Source organism: Myxine glutinosa, chromosome 5 (assembly GCF_964187855.1).
Source record: "Myxine glutinosa chromosome 5, kmMyxGlut1.1, whole genome shotgun sequence".
Classification (NCBI taxonomy): domain Eukaryota; kingdom Metazoa; phylum Chordata; class Myxini; order Myxiniformes; family Myxinidae; genus Myxine; species Myxine glutinosa.
The window spans coordinates 113,806,731-113,824,547 of record NC_136265.1 but is presented as its reverse complement, the minus strand read 5'-3'; the positions used below and the strand labels follow the sequence as shown (position 1 = coordinate 113,824,547).

Sequence of the window (17,817 nt, the reverse complement as noted above, 5' to 3'; positions counted from 1 at the left end):
AATGCACAGGTTATACCATGGAGACAGGAATGCACAGGTTATACCATGGAGACAGAAATGCACAGGTTATACCATGGAGACAGAAATGCACAGGTTATACAATGGAGACAGGAATGCACAGGTTATACCATGGAGACAGGAATGCACAGGTTATACCATGGAGACAGAAATGCACAGGTTATACAATGGAGACAGGAATGCACAGGTTATACAATGGAGACAGGAATGCACAGGTTATACAATGGAGACAGGAATGCACAGGTTATACCATGGAGACAGAAATGCACAGGTTATACCATGGAGACAGGAATGCACAGGTTATACCATGGAGACACGAATGCACAGGTTATACCATGGAGACAGGAATGCACAGGTTATACCATGGAGACAGGAATGCACAGGTTATACCATGGAGACAGGAATGCACAGGTTATACCATGGAGACAGGAATGCACAGGTTATACCATGGAGACAGGAATGCACAGGTTATACCATGGAGACAGGAATGCACAGGTTATACCATGGAGACAGGAATGCACAGGTTATACCATGGAGACAGGAATGCACAGGTTATACCTTGGAGACAGGAATGCAGAGGTTATACCATGGAGACAGGAATGCACAGGTTATACCGTGGAGACAGAAATGCACAGGTAATACCATAACACCACCAGGATTAGAGATACAGGGCCTTCAGAAAGTATTCACACCCTTGACTTTTTCACATTTTCTTATACAGCCTGAATTTAAAATGGATTAAATTGAGATTTTTTTTGGTCACTAATCTACACTAATCACGAATCTACACTAATCACTAATCTACACTAATCACTAATCGACCCCATAATGTCAAAGTGGAATTTTTATTTAGAATTTTGTTTACAAAATAATAAAAAATGAAAAGCTGAAATGTCTTAAGTCAATAAGTAATCAACCCCCTGAGTCAATACGTCGTACAATCTCCTTTGGCAGTGATTACAGCTTCAAATTTCTTGGGTTTGTCTGTATCAGCTTTGCTCATCTGAATATGGGGAGTTTCTCCCATTCTTCCTTGTATATTTGCTCAGGTTTTGTCAAGTTTTATGGTGAGCGTCGGTAAACAGCAATCTTCAAGTCTTTCCGCAGATTATCAATGGGATTAAAGTCTGAGCTTTGTTTCGGCCACTCAAGGATTTTCACGTTCTTGTTCTGAAGTCATTCCAGTGTTGCTTTGGCTGTATGTTGGGGTCATTGTCCTGTCGGAACGTAAATCTTCACCACAGTCGAAGGTCTTTTCCACTCTGAAACAGGTTCTCCTCAAGGATTTGCCTGTATTTGGCTCAATTCATTGTTCCTTCAATCCTTACAAGTCCCTCTATCTCAGCACTGCCGCTGAAAAGCATCTCCATAGCATGATGCTGCCACCACCATGCTTCATGGTAGGGATGGTATTAGATGGGGGTGAACAGCTGTGCTCGGTTTCCTCCAGACGTATAGTTTGCATTCAAAAAGTTCAATTTTCATCTCATTAAACCACAGAATCTTTTGCCTCATACTCAAGAGTATTTCCCGTGCCTTTTTGCAAACTCCAGGTGTGCTGTCATGTGCCTTTTTCTCAGGAGTGGCTTCCATCTGGCCACACTCCCATTAAGTCTAAAGTTGTGAAGTTCTGCAGAGACTGTTGTCCTTCAGGAGGAAGGAGGTTCTCCCATCAGGAGGTTCATCAGGAGGTTCTCCCATCAGGAGGTTCATCAGGAGGTTCTCCCATCTCAGCCAAGGAACTCTGTAGTTCTGTCAGAGTGGTCATTGGGTTCTTGGTCACCTCCCTGAACAAGGTCCTTCTTCCCCGGTTGCTCAGTTTGGTTGGACGGCCAGCTCTAGGAAGAGTCTGGATAGCTCCATATTCTTTCCATTTCCAAATGATGGAGCTCACTGTGCTCTTGGGAACTTTCAACACACTAGAAATTGTTTTATACCCTTCACCAGATCTAGGCCTCCTCACTATTCTATCTCGGAGTTCTACGAACAGTTCCTTGGACTTCCTGGTAGAGTTTCTGCTTTGACATTCACTGTCAACTGTGGGACCTTTTATAGAAAGGTGTGTTCATTTCTAAATCATGTCCAATCAATTCAATTGGCCACAGGTGGACTCCAATCAACTTGTTGTAGAGACATCTCAATGATGATCAAAGAAATTGGATGCACCTCAGCTCAACTTGAAGTGTCATAGCAAAGGGGTTCAAAACTTATTTTATTATTATATTATCCACCAAGACATTTCAGCTTTTCATTTTTATTTATTTTGTAAAAAAAAATTCTAAAAAGAAAATGTCATTTTGACATTACGGGGTATTACGTGTAGATCAGTGACAAAAAAATCTCGATTTAATCCATTCTAAATTTAGGCTGAAACATAAAGTGTGAAAAAGTCAAGGGGTGTGAATACTTTCTGAAGGCCTTGTAGTGCCCGATACGATCTCCACAGGCCAGCTGAGCGGTATGTAGGCCGTACAGAAATAGGCTCCATAGCTACTGAAACAAATAAAACAACAACATCGTGTTGGAACGGTTAAGAATTTGATGCAAATTTGGCCACATGTGTGATCATTCAAAATGAATGAATGAATGAATGAATTCTCGTTTTAAGGCCATTTTCCCCGCTAGAGCGGGGGCCTTGCGGGCCCCATGACAATCATAGTTCCCTGTTTGAGGCAATGTTTTTATGGCCGGATGCCCTTCCTGACGCCAACCCTTGGTCACGCTCTTACGATGCGCAGGGATATGGTGTACCTATTCTAAATCGGGGTACACACCGTGATCATTCATCCCAGCAAGCTGGTACTCAATTTGCCGACCCGGGAAGGATGACAGGCTGAGTCAACCCCGCTGGCGTTAATTCAGCGATCGATCGGGATTCGAACCCAGGATCCTAGGATCCCAAGCCGGCACCCTAACCGCTAAGCCAACACCAACACCTGCCCAGACCAGGGATCGAACCCAGGTGCTATGGTAAACCGTACCTGTGCTCTGCCACCTGAGGTACCTGGGCGACCCTGATCGAGCATGCAATTTTCCCACATATAATTGCCACTCTCTTTCCGTCAATGCTTCTGGGGCACTCGCTGCCAACCATAGGAGCACCAACGGCCTGAACACGAGAGGGTCTTCCTCCAATGGGGGGACAAATCCATGTCCTCTATTATAGACACCACTGGGGGTGTACGTACGCACACACACACACACGATTAACTTATCGTTTCCGTTTGGCCATTTTTGTTCCAATACTTTGCTCACATCACATTTTGTGGTCAGGTTTGTCTCCTGGAATGTCTAATGTGGAATCAAGGTATGAGTGGTTCACCTGAGGTTACCTGGTTTATGAGCTGCGAAGTGTGGTACAACTGCGTAGCTGCGGCACGCTGAGCCTCTGGCCTACCGGAATCTTGCATTATCTCAGCCACCTTGTCCAGCACTCTCTTCCCAAACAACACCTGTCTCACAGGTAAATGCACACCTGTGTATGTACAGCCAAGTAATTACATTTCCTTTGCTAGAACAACACCCTGCTTGGTTATTGGGTCAGCATGATCATCCTATTTATATTCTTCAACTGGTAGACAGCAATATACGTTGTTGTTGTTGTTGTTGTTATTTTGTTTGCCGCACGTGGCTGATGGTTGCATCATTTTCTGGAAATGCACCTGTGCCCCTTTGCCAGTAAGCTGGTACTCATTTTGCCAACCGCGGAAACATGACAGGCTGAGTCAACCCACCTGGTGATATTTCAACAGCGGTTCAAACTGAAGACCCTAAGATCTTATGCCAGCCACCTTAACCGTAAAGCAACACCAGGCGTACACCTGCATACGACAAGGTAAAGGTTTTCCCCTTAAAAAGGCCACTTCCTATCTCTGATGAGCAGGTGTGTGGAGCGCAGGTGTCTCACACTCGGTGCCTCACCGTCCCATGACCGTTCGCCTCAAAGTAAACACCAATGTCGCATTCCTTTGCCTTGGCATGCAGGTATTTCACACCGGTGGGCAGGCAGTACACCTGCAGCTGTTTGGAAGAAATATCTGTGAGGTGATACTGGAGCACACAAGTTATCCAAATGACCTATTCATTACATCCCAAAGACCGGGATGGACACCGGTCTACCATCCATGACAGGTAACATCATTTAATGTTTGCATCACCAGCAGAGTCTCTTCAAAGTAATGTGTGGAGCTTCCATTGGCGTAAGCCGTCTGCACCACAGACACCTGGAATGGTAGCTGAGCCTGAGGGCCGTAAAGGAGAGGAACCCGTTAGGCCTGAACTGTGCCGCACATTATAAAGTAATGACATCACACATACGTGTCAGACTGAAAACTTTCACCCCCAGAAATCCCAATCCCCATGTGAGCCCCAGATTCACTTGAACCATGAACGACTGGACCCTTAACAACTAGGCCAGAGGTTTAATGAGGAGAAAATTTCTTTAAAATACAAACTTTGTCGACGTCCAAGATCAGGATCCACAAACCAATATGGAGACGCAAGATTAAAATTAAACTTCCAAATAATGAGCACAAATCAAGAAAGATGGATATATTAAAAGCATGGGAAAAGCAAAGGAAAGGGAGAACGAAAGAAAGAAAGAAAGCAAAAGAAAGAAAGCAAAGGAAAGAAAGCAAAGGAAAGGGGGAAAGAAAGAAAAATAGAAAAGCAAATAAAGAAAGAAAGCAAAAGAAAGAAAGCAAAATAAAGAAAGAAAGCAAAAGAAAGAAAGAAAGCAAAGAAAGAAAGAAAGCAAAAGAAAGAAAGAAAGCAAAAGAAAGAAAGAAAAAGAAAGAAAGAAAGCAAAAGAAAGAAAGCAAAGGAAGAAAGAAAGCAAAGGAAGAAAGAAAGAAATAAAGAAAGCAAAGAAAGAAAGAAAGCAAAGAAAGAAAGAAAGCAAAGGAAGAAAGAAAGCAAAGGAAGGAAGAAAGAAAAAAAGAACACAAAAGAAATAAAGTAAAGGAAGAAAGAAAGAAAGAAAGAAAGCAAAGGAAGAAAGAAAGCAAAGGAAGAAAGAAAGCAAAGGAAGGAAGAAAGAAAGAACGCAAAAGAAAGAAAGTAAAGGAAGAAAGAAAGAACGCAAAAGAAAGAAAGTAAAGGAAGAAAGAAAGAACGCAAAAGAAAGAAAGTAAAGGAAGAAAGAAAGAACGCAAAAGAAAGAAAGTAAAGGAAGAAAGAGAAAATATAAAAAATATAAAATAAAAAAGAAATAATAAAAATATAATAAAAAAGGAAAAATAATAAATAAATAAATATTTAAAAAAAGATATAAAAAGAAAAATAAAGAAAAATAAAAAAGAAAATAATAAAAAAGAAAAATATATAAAAGAAATAATAATAAAAATAATAAAAAGAAAATATAAAAGAAAGAACGCAAAAGAAAGAAAGTAAAGGAAGAAAGAAAGCAAAGGAAGAAAGAAAGAAAGAAAGCAAAAGCAAGACAGAAAGAAAGGGGTAAAAAAAACCTCTTTCAGAAGGTGTTGGATGAAGATTGCCATCAAAGTGGAAATCTTGTCTCCATCAACTAAATGAAATGTGTCAGACTTGTCCACAAAGTAATAGAGGAGTCTGTCTGCATCACCATCCAGGGAACAGTAGATTCGGCCTTCGCGCATCTGCAAGCCTGAAACACGGTCATATGACCCTGAGTTAGTGTGATGATGGGCCTTGTTGAAGATCCAAGGAGGAGGTCATACAACTTGTTTTCTAAAGTAGCCAGGCCATGCTTTCAAAACCAAAAGTGCTTGTAATGAAGCAAACCTGCTGGGGGGGATGAGGGGGAGGTGTGGGGTCCAAGGGGTATGCCCCCCTACCCAAACCACCACAACACCAACTCGATGGATTTCATAACGAAGGTCAATGGAGAAAATAAAGATATTTGAAACATACCTTTTGGTGCTCGCTGACCAATTTTGACATAGTCAGCGCCGCACTCGTGGTTGAGCTTTCCACTTTCTCCATTATTAATGATTTTGACTGAAAGTGAATGTTTCATGTAACTCAGCAGCTCTGCCATCTTGGGTGCCCCAACACCATTAGCTCCATCCATTGTCAAAGGGTATGACCCTTCGTTTCCTGGCTGCGGTTTGGACTGAAGAACCAGGAATATTAGATCAAGTGAAAATCCATCAAAACTCTCAATGTACCGACTCATAATCACCTCCAAACACCTTTTGAGTAGTAGCGTAGGTTAAGAAAAGGCCTGCTTAGAATGATAGAGGCATCCTGTCGAGGATGAGGATGTGGGTTAGTGGTGAGGAATACCTGGCCGTGGTTGTGGTGTCGGTTATATTCCAGCTGAAAACATATTTGGATTATGGGTTTCAGGATGAGTCCAAGAAAGAACAATCAGAGATGGCAGAACCTTGCCAGAAATTATTTTGTGTGGTGTACCTTGTGGGCTTGGAAGGAAGTACGAAATGAAAGGTTGTTGTTGATTGCAAATGAAAGGTCTAAATGGTCTAAAGGGCAAAAGTTTGAATGTCTAAAGGTGGAAAGGTCTGAAAAGGTCTGAATATGTCAAAAGGTCTGAAAAGGTCAAAAGGTCTGAAATGGTCAAAAGGTCTGAAAAGGTGGAAAGGTCCAAAGGTGGAAAGGTCTAAAAAGGTGGAAAGGTCTAAAAAGGTGGAAAGGTCTAAAAAGGTGGAAAGGTCTAAAAAGGTGGAAAGGTCTAAAAAGGTGGAAAGGTCTAAAAAGGTGGAAAGGTCTAAAACGGTGGAAAGGTCTGAAAAGGTGGAAAGGTCTGAAAAGGTGGAAAGGTCTAAAAAGGTGGAAAGGTCTAAAAAGGTGGAAAGGTCTGAAAAGGTGGAAAGGTCTAAAAAGGTGGAAAGGTCTAAAAAGGTGGAAAGGTCTGAAAAGGTGGAAAGGTCTAAAAAGGTGGAAAGGTCTAAAAAGGTGGAAAGGTCTAAAAAGGTGGAAAGGTCTAAAAAGGTGGAAAGGTCCAAAAAGGTGGAAAGGTCTAAAAAGGTGGAAAGGTCTGAAAAGGTGGAAAGGTCTAAAAAGGTGGAAAGGTCTAAAAAGGTGGAAAGGTCTAAAAAGGTGGAAAGGTCTAAAAAGGTGGAAAGGTCTGAAAAGGTGGAAAGGTCTGAAAAGGTGGAAAGGTCTGAAAAGGTGGAAAGGTCTAAAAAGGTGGAAAGGTCTAAAAAGGTGGAAAGGTCTAAAAAGGTGGAAAGGTCTAAAAAGGTGGAAAGGTCTAAAAAGGTGGAAAGGTCTGAAAAGGTGGAAAGGTCTGAAAAGGTGGAAAGGTCTGAAAAGGTGGAAAGGTCTGAAAAGGTCAAAAGGTCTAAAAAGGTGGAAAGGTCTAAAAAGGTGGAAAGGTCTAAAAAGGTGGAAAGGTCTAAAAAGGTGGAAAGGTCTAAAAAGGTGGAAAGGTCTAAAAAGGTGGAAAGGTCTAAAAAGGTGGAAAGGTCTAAAAAGGTGGAAAGGTCTAAAAAGGTGGAAAGGTCTAAAAAGGTGGAAAGGTCTAAAAAGGTGGAAAGGTCTGAAAAGGTGGAAAGGTCTGAAAAGGTGGAAAGGTCTGAAAAGGTGGAAAGGTCTGAAAAGGTGGAAAGGTCTGAAAAGGTGGAAAGGTCTGAAAAGGTGGAAAGGTCTGAAAGGGTGGAAAGGGTGGAAACGTCTGAAAAGGTGGAAAGGTCTGAAAAGGTGGAAAGGTCTGAAAAGGTGGAAAGGTCTGAAAAGGTGGAAAGGTCTGAAAAGGTGGAAAGGTCTGAAAAGGTGGAAAGGTCTGAAAAGGTGGAAAGGTCTGAAAAGGTCGAAAGAAGAATTGATTTTTATTTTGAAGATCTGAATCCGGATCTGGATCCGACAATTTTTTGAGGGATTCTTCAGCATTGAGTGATGGTACTAAAAATTATATATTACACACCCAACCTCTCACCAAGTTTCGTCCAAATCCGTCCTTAACTTTTTGAGGTATCTTGTTTACAGACAGACAAACAAACAGGAAATATGTCATGCTTAGCACGACAGTTGCGAAATCCCTAAAATGCGTTATTGGCCTATGTTGACCTCAAAAGTAACTGGTGGTTTAATTCAGTGACCCGGTATGCAAATACTCTTAAAATTTCAAGTCAATCGAATTAAAATTGAGGATTTTCGAAATAAGGCCTATGTTGACCTTTTGGTCTATGTTGACCTCAAAAATACTTGGTGGTTGAATTCAGTGACCATATATGCAAATCCTCTTAAAATTTCAAGTCAATCTGATTAAAATTGAGGATTTTAGAAATTCGGCCAAAATGACCTTTTGGCCTATGTTGACCTCAAAAATAGTTGGGGGTTTAATTCAGTGACCAGATATGCAAATCCTCTTCAAGTTTCAAGTCAATTGGATGAAAATTGAGGATTTTAGAAATTCGGCCTATGTTGACCTTTTGGCCTATGGTGACCTCAAAAATAGTTGGTGGTTGAATTCAGTGACCAGATATGCAAATCCTCTTAAAATTTCAAGTTAATTGGAAGACAATTGAGGATTTTATAAATTTGGCGTATGTTGTTGACCTTTTGGCCTATTTGACCATTTGGCCTGTTGACCTCAAAAATACTTGGTGTTTCAATTTAGTGACCAGATAAGCAAATCCTCTTAAAATTTCAAGTCAGTCGGATGAAAATTGAGGATTTTAGAAATTTGGCCTATGTTGACCTTTTGGCCTATGTTGACATCAAATATACTTGGTGGTTGAATTCAGTGACCAGATATGCAAATCCTCTTAAATTTTCAAGTCAATCGGATGAAAATTGAGGATTTTATAAATTTGGCCTATGTTGACCTTTTGGCCTATGTTGACGTCAAATATACATGGTGGTTGAATTCCGTAACCAGATATGCAAATTCTCTTCAAATTCAAGTCAATCGGATTTAAATTGAGGATTTTAGAAATTTGACAAAGTTGGTGACCTTTGGCCTAAGTTGACCTATTGACCCCAAAAACAATAGACTTCTTGCTTATGAACAAGTCCATCATTTGGTGAAGTTTTGTGAAGATTGGTTGAAAATTGTGACATGTAGGCAACTGACATACAGACAGAGAGACAGATAGACAGACACAGACGAGCAGACAAAACAGACAAACAGACAAACAGAATAATGCACAAGACAAACCAATATACTTGAACAAGTCACCAGCTGCGACGTGTAGAATCATGAGGATATCCGTTGCAATATGCGCTACCAAATTCGACCAGTCATTAAATTTATTCTGGTTTCTTCAAACAAATCGCGATTTTAGTCCGCAATGTTCTTACCTCATACCAACGCACGTCCGAGTGTACGCGCATGCGCTATTCAAAAAGGCACCCCAACAACAAGAACAACAACGCGGTCCTCTCATAGAGCTGCTCGTCGCAGCTAAAAATCTTCGGTTTTGGCAAATAACAGACAGGAGTGAAAACATTACCTCCATGCACCTTTGGTGGTGGAGGTAATGATTGGGAGAAAATAATATATAGTCCACGAGGCTCGAATATCAATCTGATGAGGTGCCAAGAGCTTATCCTGGTCACAAGTTAACTTTTGAGTGAGTAAAGGATGAAGGTAACGGTTTATCCAACAAGAAAACTTCAACAATGAATAAATGACGTGAATAAACATTAGACTTGGTAGAGAAATAACAAGCCTGCGGGTTTAGGCAAGACACCAACCTGAGCCATCAAGGCCTTGTAGGCCTCAGACAGCTTGTGGTAGTAGCCATCCAGGGAGGGCTCACCAATCAGACCCTCAGAGTTGTGACTTGCGACGAGGTAGTGCAGCTGAGGGGTCGTGACGAGTCCAAAGTCTGCAAAGGGAATATAAACATGGATTCAAACCTCTTTATATTATACTTGCATTGCTTGGGTTTGTCTGTTGGGATTCGTTCCCATCTGAAGCAATGACTAATGATAGTGGGGATACAGGATCAAAGAATGCAGAATCAAAGAATGCAGGATCAAAGAATGCAGGATCAAAGAATGCAGGATCAAAGAATGCAGGATCAAAGAATGCAGGATCAAAGAATGCAGGATCAAAGACTGCAGGAACAAAGAATGCAGGATCAAGGAATGCGGAATCAAAGAATGCGGATCAAAGAATGCGGCATCAAATAATGCGGGATCGAAGCATGCGGCATCGAAGCATGCGGGCTCAAAGCATGCGGTATCAAAGCATGCGGTATCAAAGCATGCGGTATCAAAGCATGCGGTATCAAAGCATGCGGTATCAAAGCATGCGGTATCAAATAATGCGGGATCAAATGATGCGGGATCAAATACTGCGGGATCAAATAATGCGATATCAAATAATGCGGGATCAAATAATGTGGGGTCAAATAATGCGATATCAAATAATGCGGATCAAAGAATGCGGATCAAAGAATGCGGATCAAAGAATGCGGATCAAAGAATGTGGATCAAAGAATGCGGTATCAAATAATGCGGATCAAATAATGCGGGATCAAATAATGTGGGGTCAAATAATGCGATATCAAATAATGCGGGATCAAATAATGCGAGATCAAATAGTGCGGGATAAAACAATGTGGGATAAAACAATGCGGGATAAAACAATACGGATCAAAGAATGCGGGATCAAAGAATGCAGGATCAAATAATGCAGGATCAAATAATGCAGGTTCAAAGAATGCAGGATCAAAGAATGCAGGATCAAATAATGCAGGATCAAATAATGCAGGATCAAATAATGCAGGATCAAAGAATGCAGGATCAAAGAATGCAGGATCAAAGAATGCAGGATCAAAGAATGCCGGACATACGCTACATCAAGGGTCCGCAAATATCTTTGGTCATTGGCCAGAACCAAAAATCCTCAGCACGTGGGCCAGGCCACACAAAGACATTTCAAACAAGTTGGGCAAAACAGACATTTCAAACAAGTTGGGCCACACCACCAAAGACATTTCAAACAAGTTGGGCCACACCACCAAAGACATTTCAAACAAGTTGGGCCACACAACCAAAGACATTTCAAACAAGTTGGGCCACACAACCAAAGACATTTCAAACAAGATGGGCCACACAACCAAAGACATTTCAAACTAGTTGGGCCACACAACCAAAGACATTTCAAACAAGATGGGCCACACAACCAAAGACATTTCAAACAAGTTGGGCCACACAACGAAAGACATTTCAAACAAGTTGGGCCACACAACGAAAGACATTTCAAACAAGTTGGGCCACGCAACGAAAGACATTTCAAACAAGTTGGGCCACACAACCAAAGACATTTCAAACTAGTTGGGCCACACAACCAAACACATTTCAAACAAGATGGGCCACACAACCAAAGACATTTCAAACAAGATGGGCCACACAACCAAAAACATTTCAAACAAGTTGGGCCACACAACCAAAGACATTTCAAACAAGTTGGGCCACACAACCAAAGACATTTCAAACAAGTTGGGCCACACAACCAAAGACATTTCAAACAAGTTGGGCCACACAACCAAAAACATTTCAAACAAGTTGGGCCACACAACCAAAGACATTTCAAACAAGTTGGGCCACACAACCAAAGACATTTCAAACAAGTTGGGCCAGACAACCAAAGACATTTCAAACAAGTTGGGCCACACAACCAAAAACATTTCAAACAGGTTGGGCCACACAACCAAAGACATTTCAAACAAGTTGGGCCACACAACGAAAGACATTTCAAAACAAGTTGGGCCACACAACGAAAGACATTTCAAACAAGTTGGGCCACACAACCAAAGACATTTCAAACTAGTTGGGCCACACAACCAAAGACATTTCAAACTAGTTGGGCCACACAACCAAAGACATTTCAAACAGGTAAAAGGTGCATTCAGTGGACACCACCCCTTTAAGATGTTATTGTAAAGAAGTTTATCTATTTGCTCCCCATCCCGAGGAATATTCTTCTCTTAAGGAATTAGAGCAGGAAAGTAGGAGGATTACAGTAACAACTAAAAATGTATACACTAGAAAACATGTAATTAGAGCAGGTAAGTACGAGGATTACAGTAACAACTAAAAATGTATACACTAGAAAACATGTAATTAGAGCAGGTAAGTACGAGGATTACAGTAACAACTAAAAATGTACACACGAGAAAACATGTAATTAGAGCAGGTAAGTACGAGGATTACAGTAACAACTAAAAATGTATACACTAGAAAACATGTAATTAGAGCAGGTAAGTACGAGGATTACAGTAACAACTAAAAATGTACACATGAGAAAACATGTAATTAGAGCAGGTAAGTACGAGGATTACAGTAACAACTAAAAATGTACACACGAGAAAACATGTAATTAGAGCAGGTAAGTACGAGGATTACAGTAACAACTAAAAATGTATACACTAGAAAACATGTAATTAGAGCAGGTAAGTACGAGGATTACAGTAACAACTAAAAATGTACACACGAGAAAACATGTAATTAGAGCAGGTAAGTACGAGTATTACAGTAACAACTAAAAATGTATACACGAGAAAACGTGTAATTAGAGCAGGTAAGTAGGAGGATTACAGCAACAACTAAAAATGTATACACGAGAAAACGTGTAATTAGAGCAGGTAAGTACGAGGATTACAGCAACAACTAAAAATGTACACACGAGAAAACATGTAATTAGAGCAGGTAAGTCGGAGGATTACAGTAACAACTAAAAATGTATACACTAGAAAACGTGTAATTAGAGCAGGTAAGTACGAGTATTACAGTAACAACTAAAAATGTATACACTAGAAAACATGTAATTAGAGCAGGTAAGTATGAGGATTACAGTAACAACTAAAAATGTATACACTAGAAAACATGTAATTAGAGCAGGTAATTACGAGGATTACAGTAGCAACTCAAAATGTATACACGAGAAAACGTGTAATTAGAGCAGGTAAGTATGAGGATTACAGCAACAACTAAAAATGTACACACGAGAAAACATGTAATTAGAGCAGGTAAGTCGGAGGATTACAGTAACAACTAAAAATGTATACACTAGAAAACGTGTAATTAGAGCAGGTAAGTATGAGTATTACAGTAACAACTAAAAATGTATACACTAGAAAACATGTAATTAGAGCAGGTAAGTAGGAGGATTACAGTAACAACTAAAAATGTATACACTAGAAAACGTGCAATTAGAGCAGGTAAGTATGAGTATTACAGCAACAACTAAAAATGTACACACGAGAAAACATGTAATTAGAGCAGGTAAGTAGGAGGATTACAGTAACAACTAAAAATGTATACACTAGAAAACGTGTAATTAGAGCAGGTCAGTACGAGGATTACATTAACAACTAAAAATGTATACACGAGAAAACGTGTAATTAGAGTCGGTAAGTACGAGGATTACAGCAACAACTAAAAATGTATACACGAGAAAACATGTAATTAGAGCAGGTAATTACGAGGATTGCCGTAATAACTAAAAATGTATGCACGAGAAAACGTGTAATTAGAGCAGGTAATTACGAGGATTACAGCAACAACTAAAAATGTATGCACGAGAAAACGTGTAATTAGAGCAGGTAATTACGAGGATTACAGTAACAACAAAAATGTATGCAAGAGAAAACGTGTAATTATAGCAGGTAAGTACGAGGATTACAGCAACAACTAAAAATGTATACATGAGAAAACATGTAATTAGAGCAGGTAAGTAGGAGGATTACAGTAACAACTAAAAATGTATACACGAGAAAACGTGTAATTAGAGCAGGTAATTACGAGGATTACAGCAACAACTAAAAATGTATACACGAGAAAACGTGTAATTAGAGCAGGTAATTACGAGGATTACAGTAACAACAAAAATGTATGCAAGAGAAAACGTGTAATTATAGCAGGTAAGTACGAGGATTACAGCAACAACTAAAAATGTATACATGAGAAAACATGTAATTAGAGCAGGTAAGTAGGAGGATTGCCGTAATAACTAAAAATGTATGCACGAGAAAACGTGTAATTAGAGCAGGTAATTACGAGGATTACAGCAACAACTAAAAATGTATACACGAGAAAACGTGTAATTAGAGCAGGTAATTACGAGGATTACAGTAACAACAAAAATGTATGCAAGAGAAAACGTGTAATTATAGCAGGTAAGTACGAGGATTACAGCAACAACTAAAAATGTATACATGAGAAAACATGTAATTAGAGCAGGTAAGTAGGAGGATTACAGTAACAACTAAAAATGTATACACGAGAAAACGTGTAATTAGAGCAGGTAAGTACGAGGTTTACAGTAACAACTAAAAATGTACACACGAGAAAACATGTAATTAGAGCAGGTAAGTACGAGTATTACAGTAACAACTAAAAATGTATACACGAGAAAACGTGTAATTAGAGCAGGTAAGGACGAGGATTACAGCAACAACTAAAAATGTATACACGAGAAAACGTGTAATTAGAGCAGGTAAGTACGAGGATTACAGCAACAACTAAAAATGTACACACGAGAAAACATGTAATTAGAGCAGGTAAGTCGGAGGATTACAGTAACAACTAAAAATGTATACACTAGAAAACGTGTAATTAGAGCAGGTAAGTACGAGTATTACAGTAACAACTAAAAATGTATACACGAGAAAACGTGTAATTAGAGCAGGTAAGTATGAGGATTACAGCAACAACTAAAAATGTACACACGAGAAAACATGTAATTAGAGCAGGTAAGTCGGAGGATTACAGTAACAACTAAAAATGTATACACTAGAAAACGTGTAATTAGAGCAGGTAAGTACGAGTATTACAGTAACAACTAAAAATGTATACACTAGAAAACATGTAATTAGAGCAGGTAAGTAGGAGGATTACAGTAACAACTAAAAATGTATACACTAGAAAACGTGTAATTAGAGCAGGTAAGTGCGAGTATTACAGCAACAACTAAAAATGTACACACGAGAAAACATGTAATTACAGCAGGTAAGTAGGAGGATTACAGTAACAACTAAAAATGTATACACTAGAAAACGTGTAATTAGAGCAGGTCAGTACGAGGATTACATTAACAACTAAAAATGTATACACGAGAAAACGTGTAATTAGAGTAGGTAAGTACGAGGATTACAGCAACAACTAAAAATGTATACACGAGAAAACATGTAATTAGAGCAGGTAATTACGAGGATTGCAGTAACAACTAAAAATGTATGCACGAGAAAACGTGTAATTAGAGCAGGTAAGTACGAGGATTACAGCAACAACTAAAAATGTATACATGAGAAAACATGTAATTAGAGCAGGTAAGTAGGAGGATTACAGTAACAACTAAAAATGTATACACGAGAAAACGTGTAATTAGAGCAGGTAAGATCGGAGGATTACAGTAACAACTAAAAATGTATACACGAGAAAACGTGTAATTAGAGCAGGTAAGTACGAGTATTACAGTAACAACTAAAAATGTATACACCAGAAAACATGTAATTAGAGCAGGTAAGTAGGAGGATTACAGTAACAACTAAAAATGTATACACGAGAAAACGTGTAATTAGAGCAGGTAATTACGAGGATTACAGCAACAACTAAAAATGTATACACGAGAAAACATGTAATTAGAGCAGGTAAGTAGGAGGATTACAGTAACAACTAAAAATGTATACACGAGAAAACATGTAATTAGAGCAGGTAAGTACGAGGATTACAGTAACAACGAAAAATGTATGCACGAGAAAACGTGTAATTAGAGCAAGTAAGTACGAGGATTACAGTAACAACTAAAAATGTATACACGAGAAAACGTGTAATTAGAGCAAGTAAGTACGAGGATTACAACAACAACTAAAAATGTATACACGAGAAAACATGTAATTAGAGCAGGTAAGTCCGAGGATTACAGCAACAACTAAAAATGTATACACGAGAAAACGTGTAATTAGAGCAGGTAATTACGAGGATTACAGTAACAACTAAAAATGTATGCAAGAGAAAACGTGTAATTATAGCAGGTAAGTACGAGGATTACAGCAACAACTAAAAATGTATACACGAGAAAACATGTAATTAGAGCAGGTAAGTAGGAGGATTACAGTAACAACTAAAAATGTATACACGAGAAAACGTGTAATTAGAGCAGGTAAGTACGAGGATTACAGTAACAACTAAAAATGTATGCACGAGAAAACGTGTAATTAGAGCAAGTAAGTACGAGGATTACAGTAACAACTAAAAATGTATACACGAGAAAACGTGTAATTAGAGCAAGTAAGTACGAGGATTACAGCAACAACTAAAAATGTATACACGAGAAAACATGTAATTAGAGCAGGTAAGTCCGAGGATTACAGCAACAACTAAAAATGTATACACGAGAAAACGTTAATTAAAGCAGGTAAGTACGAGTATTACAGTAACAACTAAAAATGTATACACAAGAAAACATGTAATTAGACCAGGTAAGTACGAGTATTACAGTAACAACTAAAAATGGATACACGAGAAAACGTGTAATTAGAGCAAGTAAGTACGAGGATTACAGTAACAACTAAAAACATATGCACTAGAAAACATGTAATTAGAGCAGGTAAGTACGAGGATTACAGTAACAACTAAAAATGTATACACGAGAAAACATGTAATTAGAGCAGGTAATTACGAGGATTACAGTAACAACTAAAAATGTATACACTAGAAAACGTGTAATTAAAGCAGGTAAGTACGAGTATTACAGTAACAACTAAAAATGTATACACTAGAAAAGGTGTAATTAGAGCAAGTAAGTACGAGGATTACAGTAACAACTACAAATGTATACACCAGAAAACATGTAATTCGAGCAGGTAAGTACGAGGATTACAGTAACAACTAAAAATGTATACACGAGAAAACGTGTAATTAGAGCCGGGTAAGTACGAGGATTACAGTAACAACTAAAAATGTATACACTAGAAAACGTGTAATTAAAGCAGGTAAGTACGAGTATTACAGTAACAACTAAAAATGTATACACTAGAAAAGGTGTAATTAGAGCAAGTAAGTACGAGTATTACAGTAACAACTAAAAATGTATACACTAGAAAACATGTAATTAGAGCAGGTAAGTACGAGGATTACAGTAACAACTAAAAATGTATACACTAGAAAACGTGTAATTAAAGCAGGTAAGTACGAGTATTACATTAACAACTAAAAATGTATACACGAGAAAACGTGTAGTTAGAGCAAGTAAGTACGAGGATTACAGTAACAACTAAAAACATATGCACTAGAAAACATGTAATTAGAGCAGGTAAGTACGAGGATTACAGCAACAACTAAAAATGTATACACTAGAAAACATGTAATTAGAGCAGGTAAGTACGAGTATTACAGCAACAACTAAAAATGTATACATGAGAAAACGTGTAATTAGAGCAGGTACGAGTATTACAGTAACAACTAAAAATGTATACACTAGAAAGCAGGTGAAAATGGAAAGGCCGTCCACATCTGCCTTGTATTCAGACTTCTTCTTCCGTTTGCTACATATGATGTAAACAGGTAAAAATAATAATAAAATGGACGATTTGGGGAGATCTTGACCTGATGTAAACAGGTAAAAATAATAATAAAATGAACGATTTTGGGAGATCTTGGCCTGATGTAAACAGGTAAAAAATAATAATAAAATGGACGATTTTGTGAGATCTTGACCTGATGTAAAGAGGTAAAAATAATAATAAAATGGACGATTTTGGGAGATCTTGACCTGATGTAAACAGGTAAAAATAATAATAAAATTGACGATTTTGGGAGATCTTGACCTTTTTGACCTCAAAAGCAAATATGTTTCAGTGACCCAATGTCGTGTGCTGTGTGCAGGAAGGGTGTCGGAGTGAA

The 17,817-nt window shown here is 38.7% G+C and overlaps 1 protein-coding gene across 3 annotated transcripts in view; it reads right to left on the bottom strand.

Moving 5' to 3' along the window:
• PGM3 (phosphoglucomutase 3) overlaps positions 1-17,817 on the bottom strand; it is a 44,645-nt gene that overhangs the window by 10,993 nt on the left and 15,835 nt on the right. For 2 of the 3 annotated variants that reach the window (XM_068116526.2, XM_068116528.2), the window contains exons 5-10: positions 9,658-9,791; positions 5,908-6,109; positions 5,484-5,641; positions 4,176-4,259; positions 3,940-4,038; positions 3,351-3,470 (exon numbers count right to left, since the gene is read on the bottom strand). In XM_068116526.2, coding sequence (XP_067972627.2) covers positions 3,351-3,470; positions 3,940-4,038; positions 4,176-4,259; positions 5,484-5,641; positions 5,908-6,109; positions 9,658-9,791 — 797 coding nt within the window. The remainder of the gene's footprint in view (positions 1-3,350; positions 3,471-3,939; positions 4,039-4,175; positions 4,260-5,483; positions 5,642-5,907; positions 6,110-9,657; positions 9,792-17,817) is intronic. The other variant, XM_068116527.2, reaches the window with a different exon arrangement.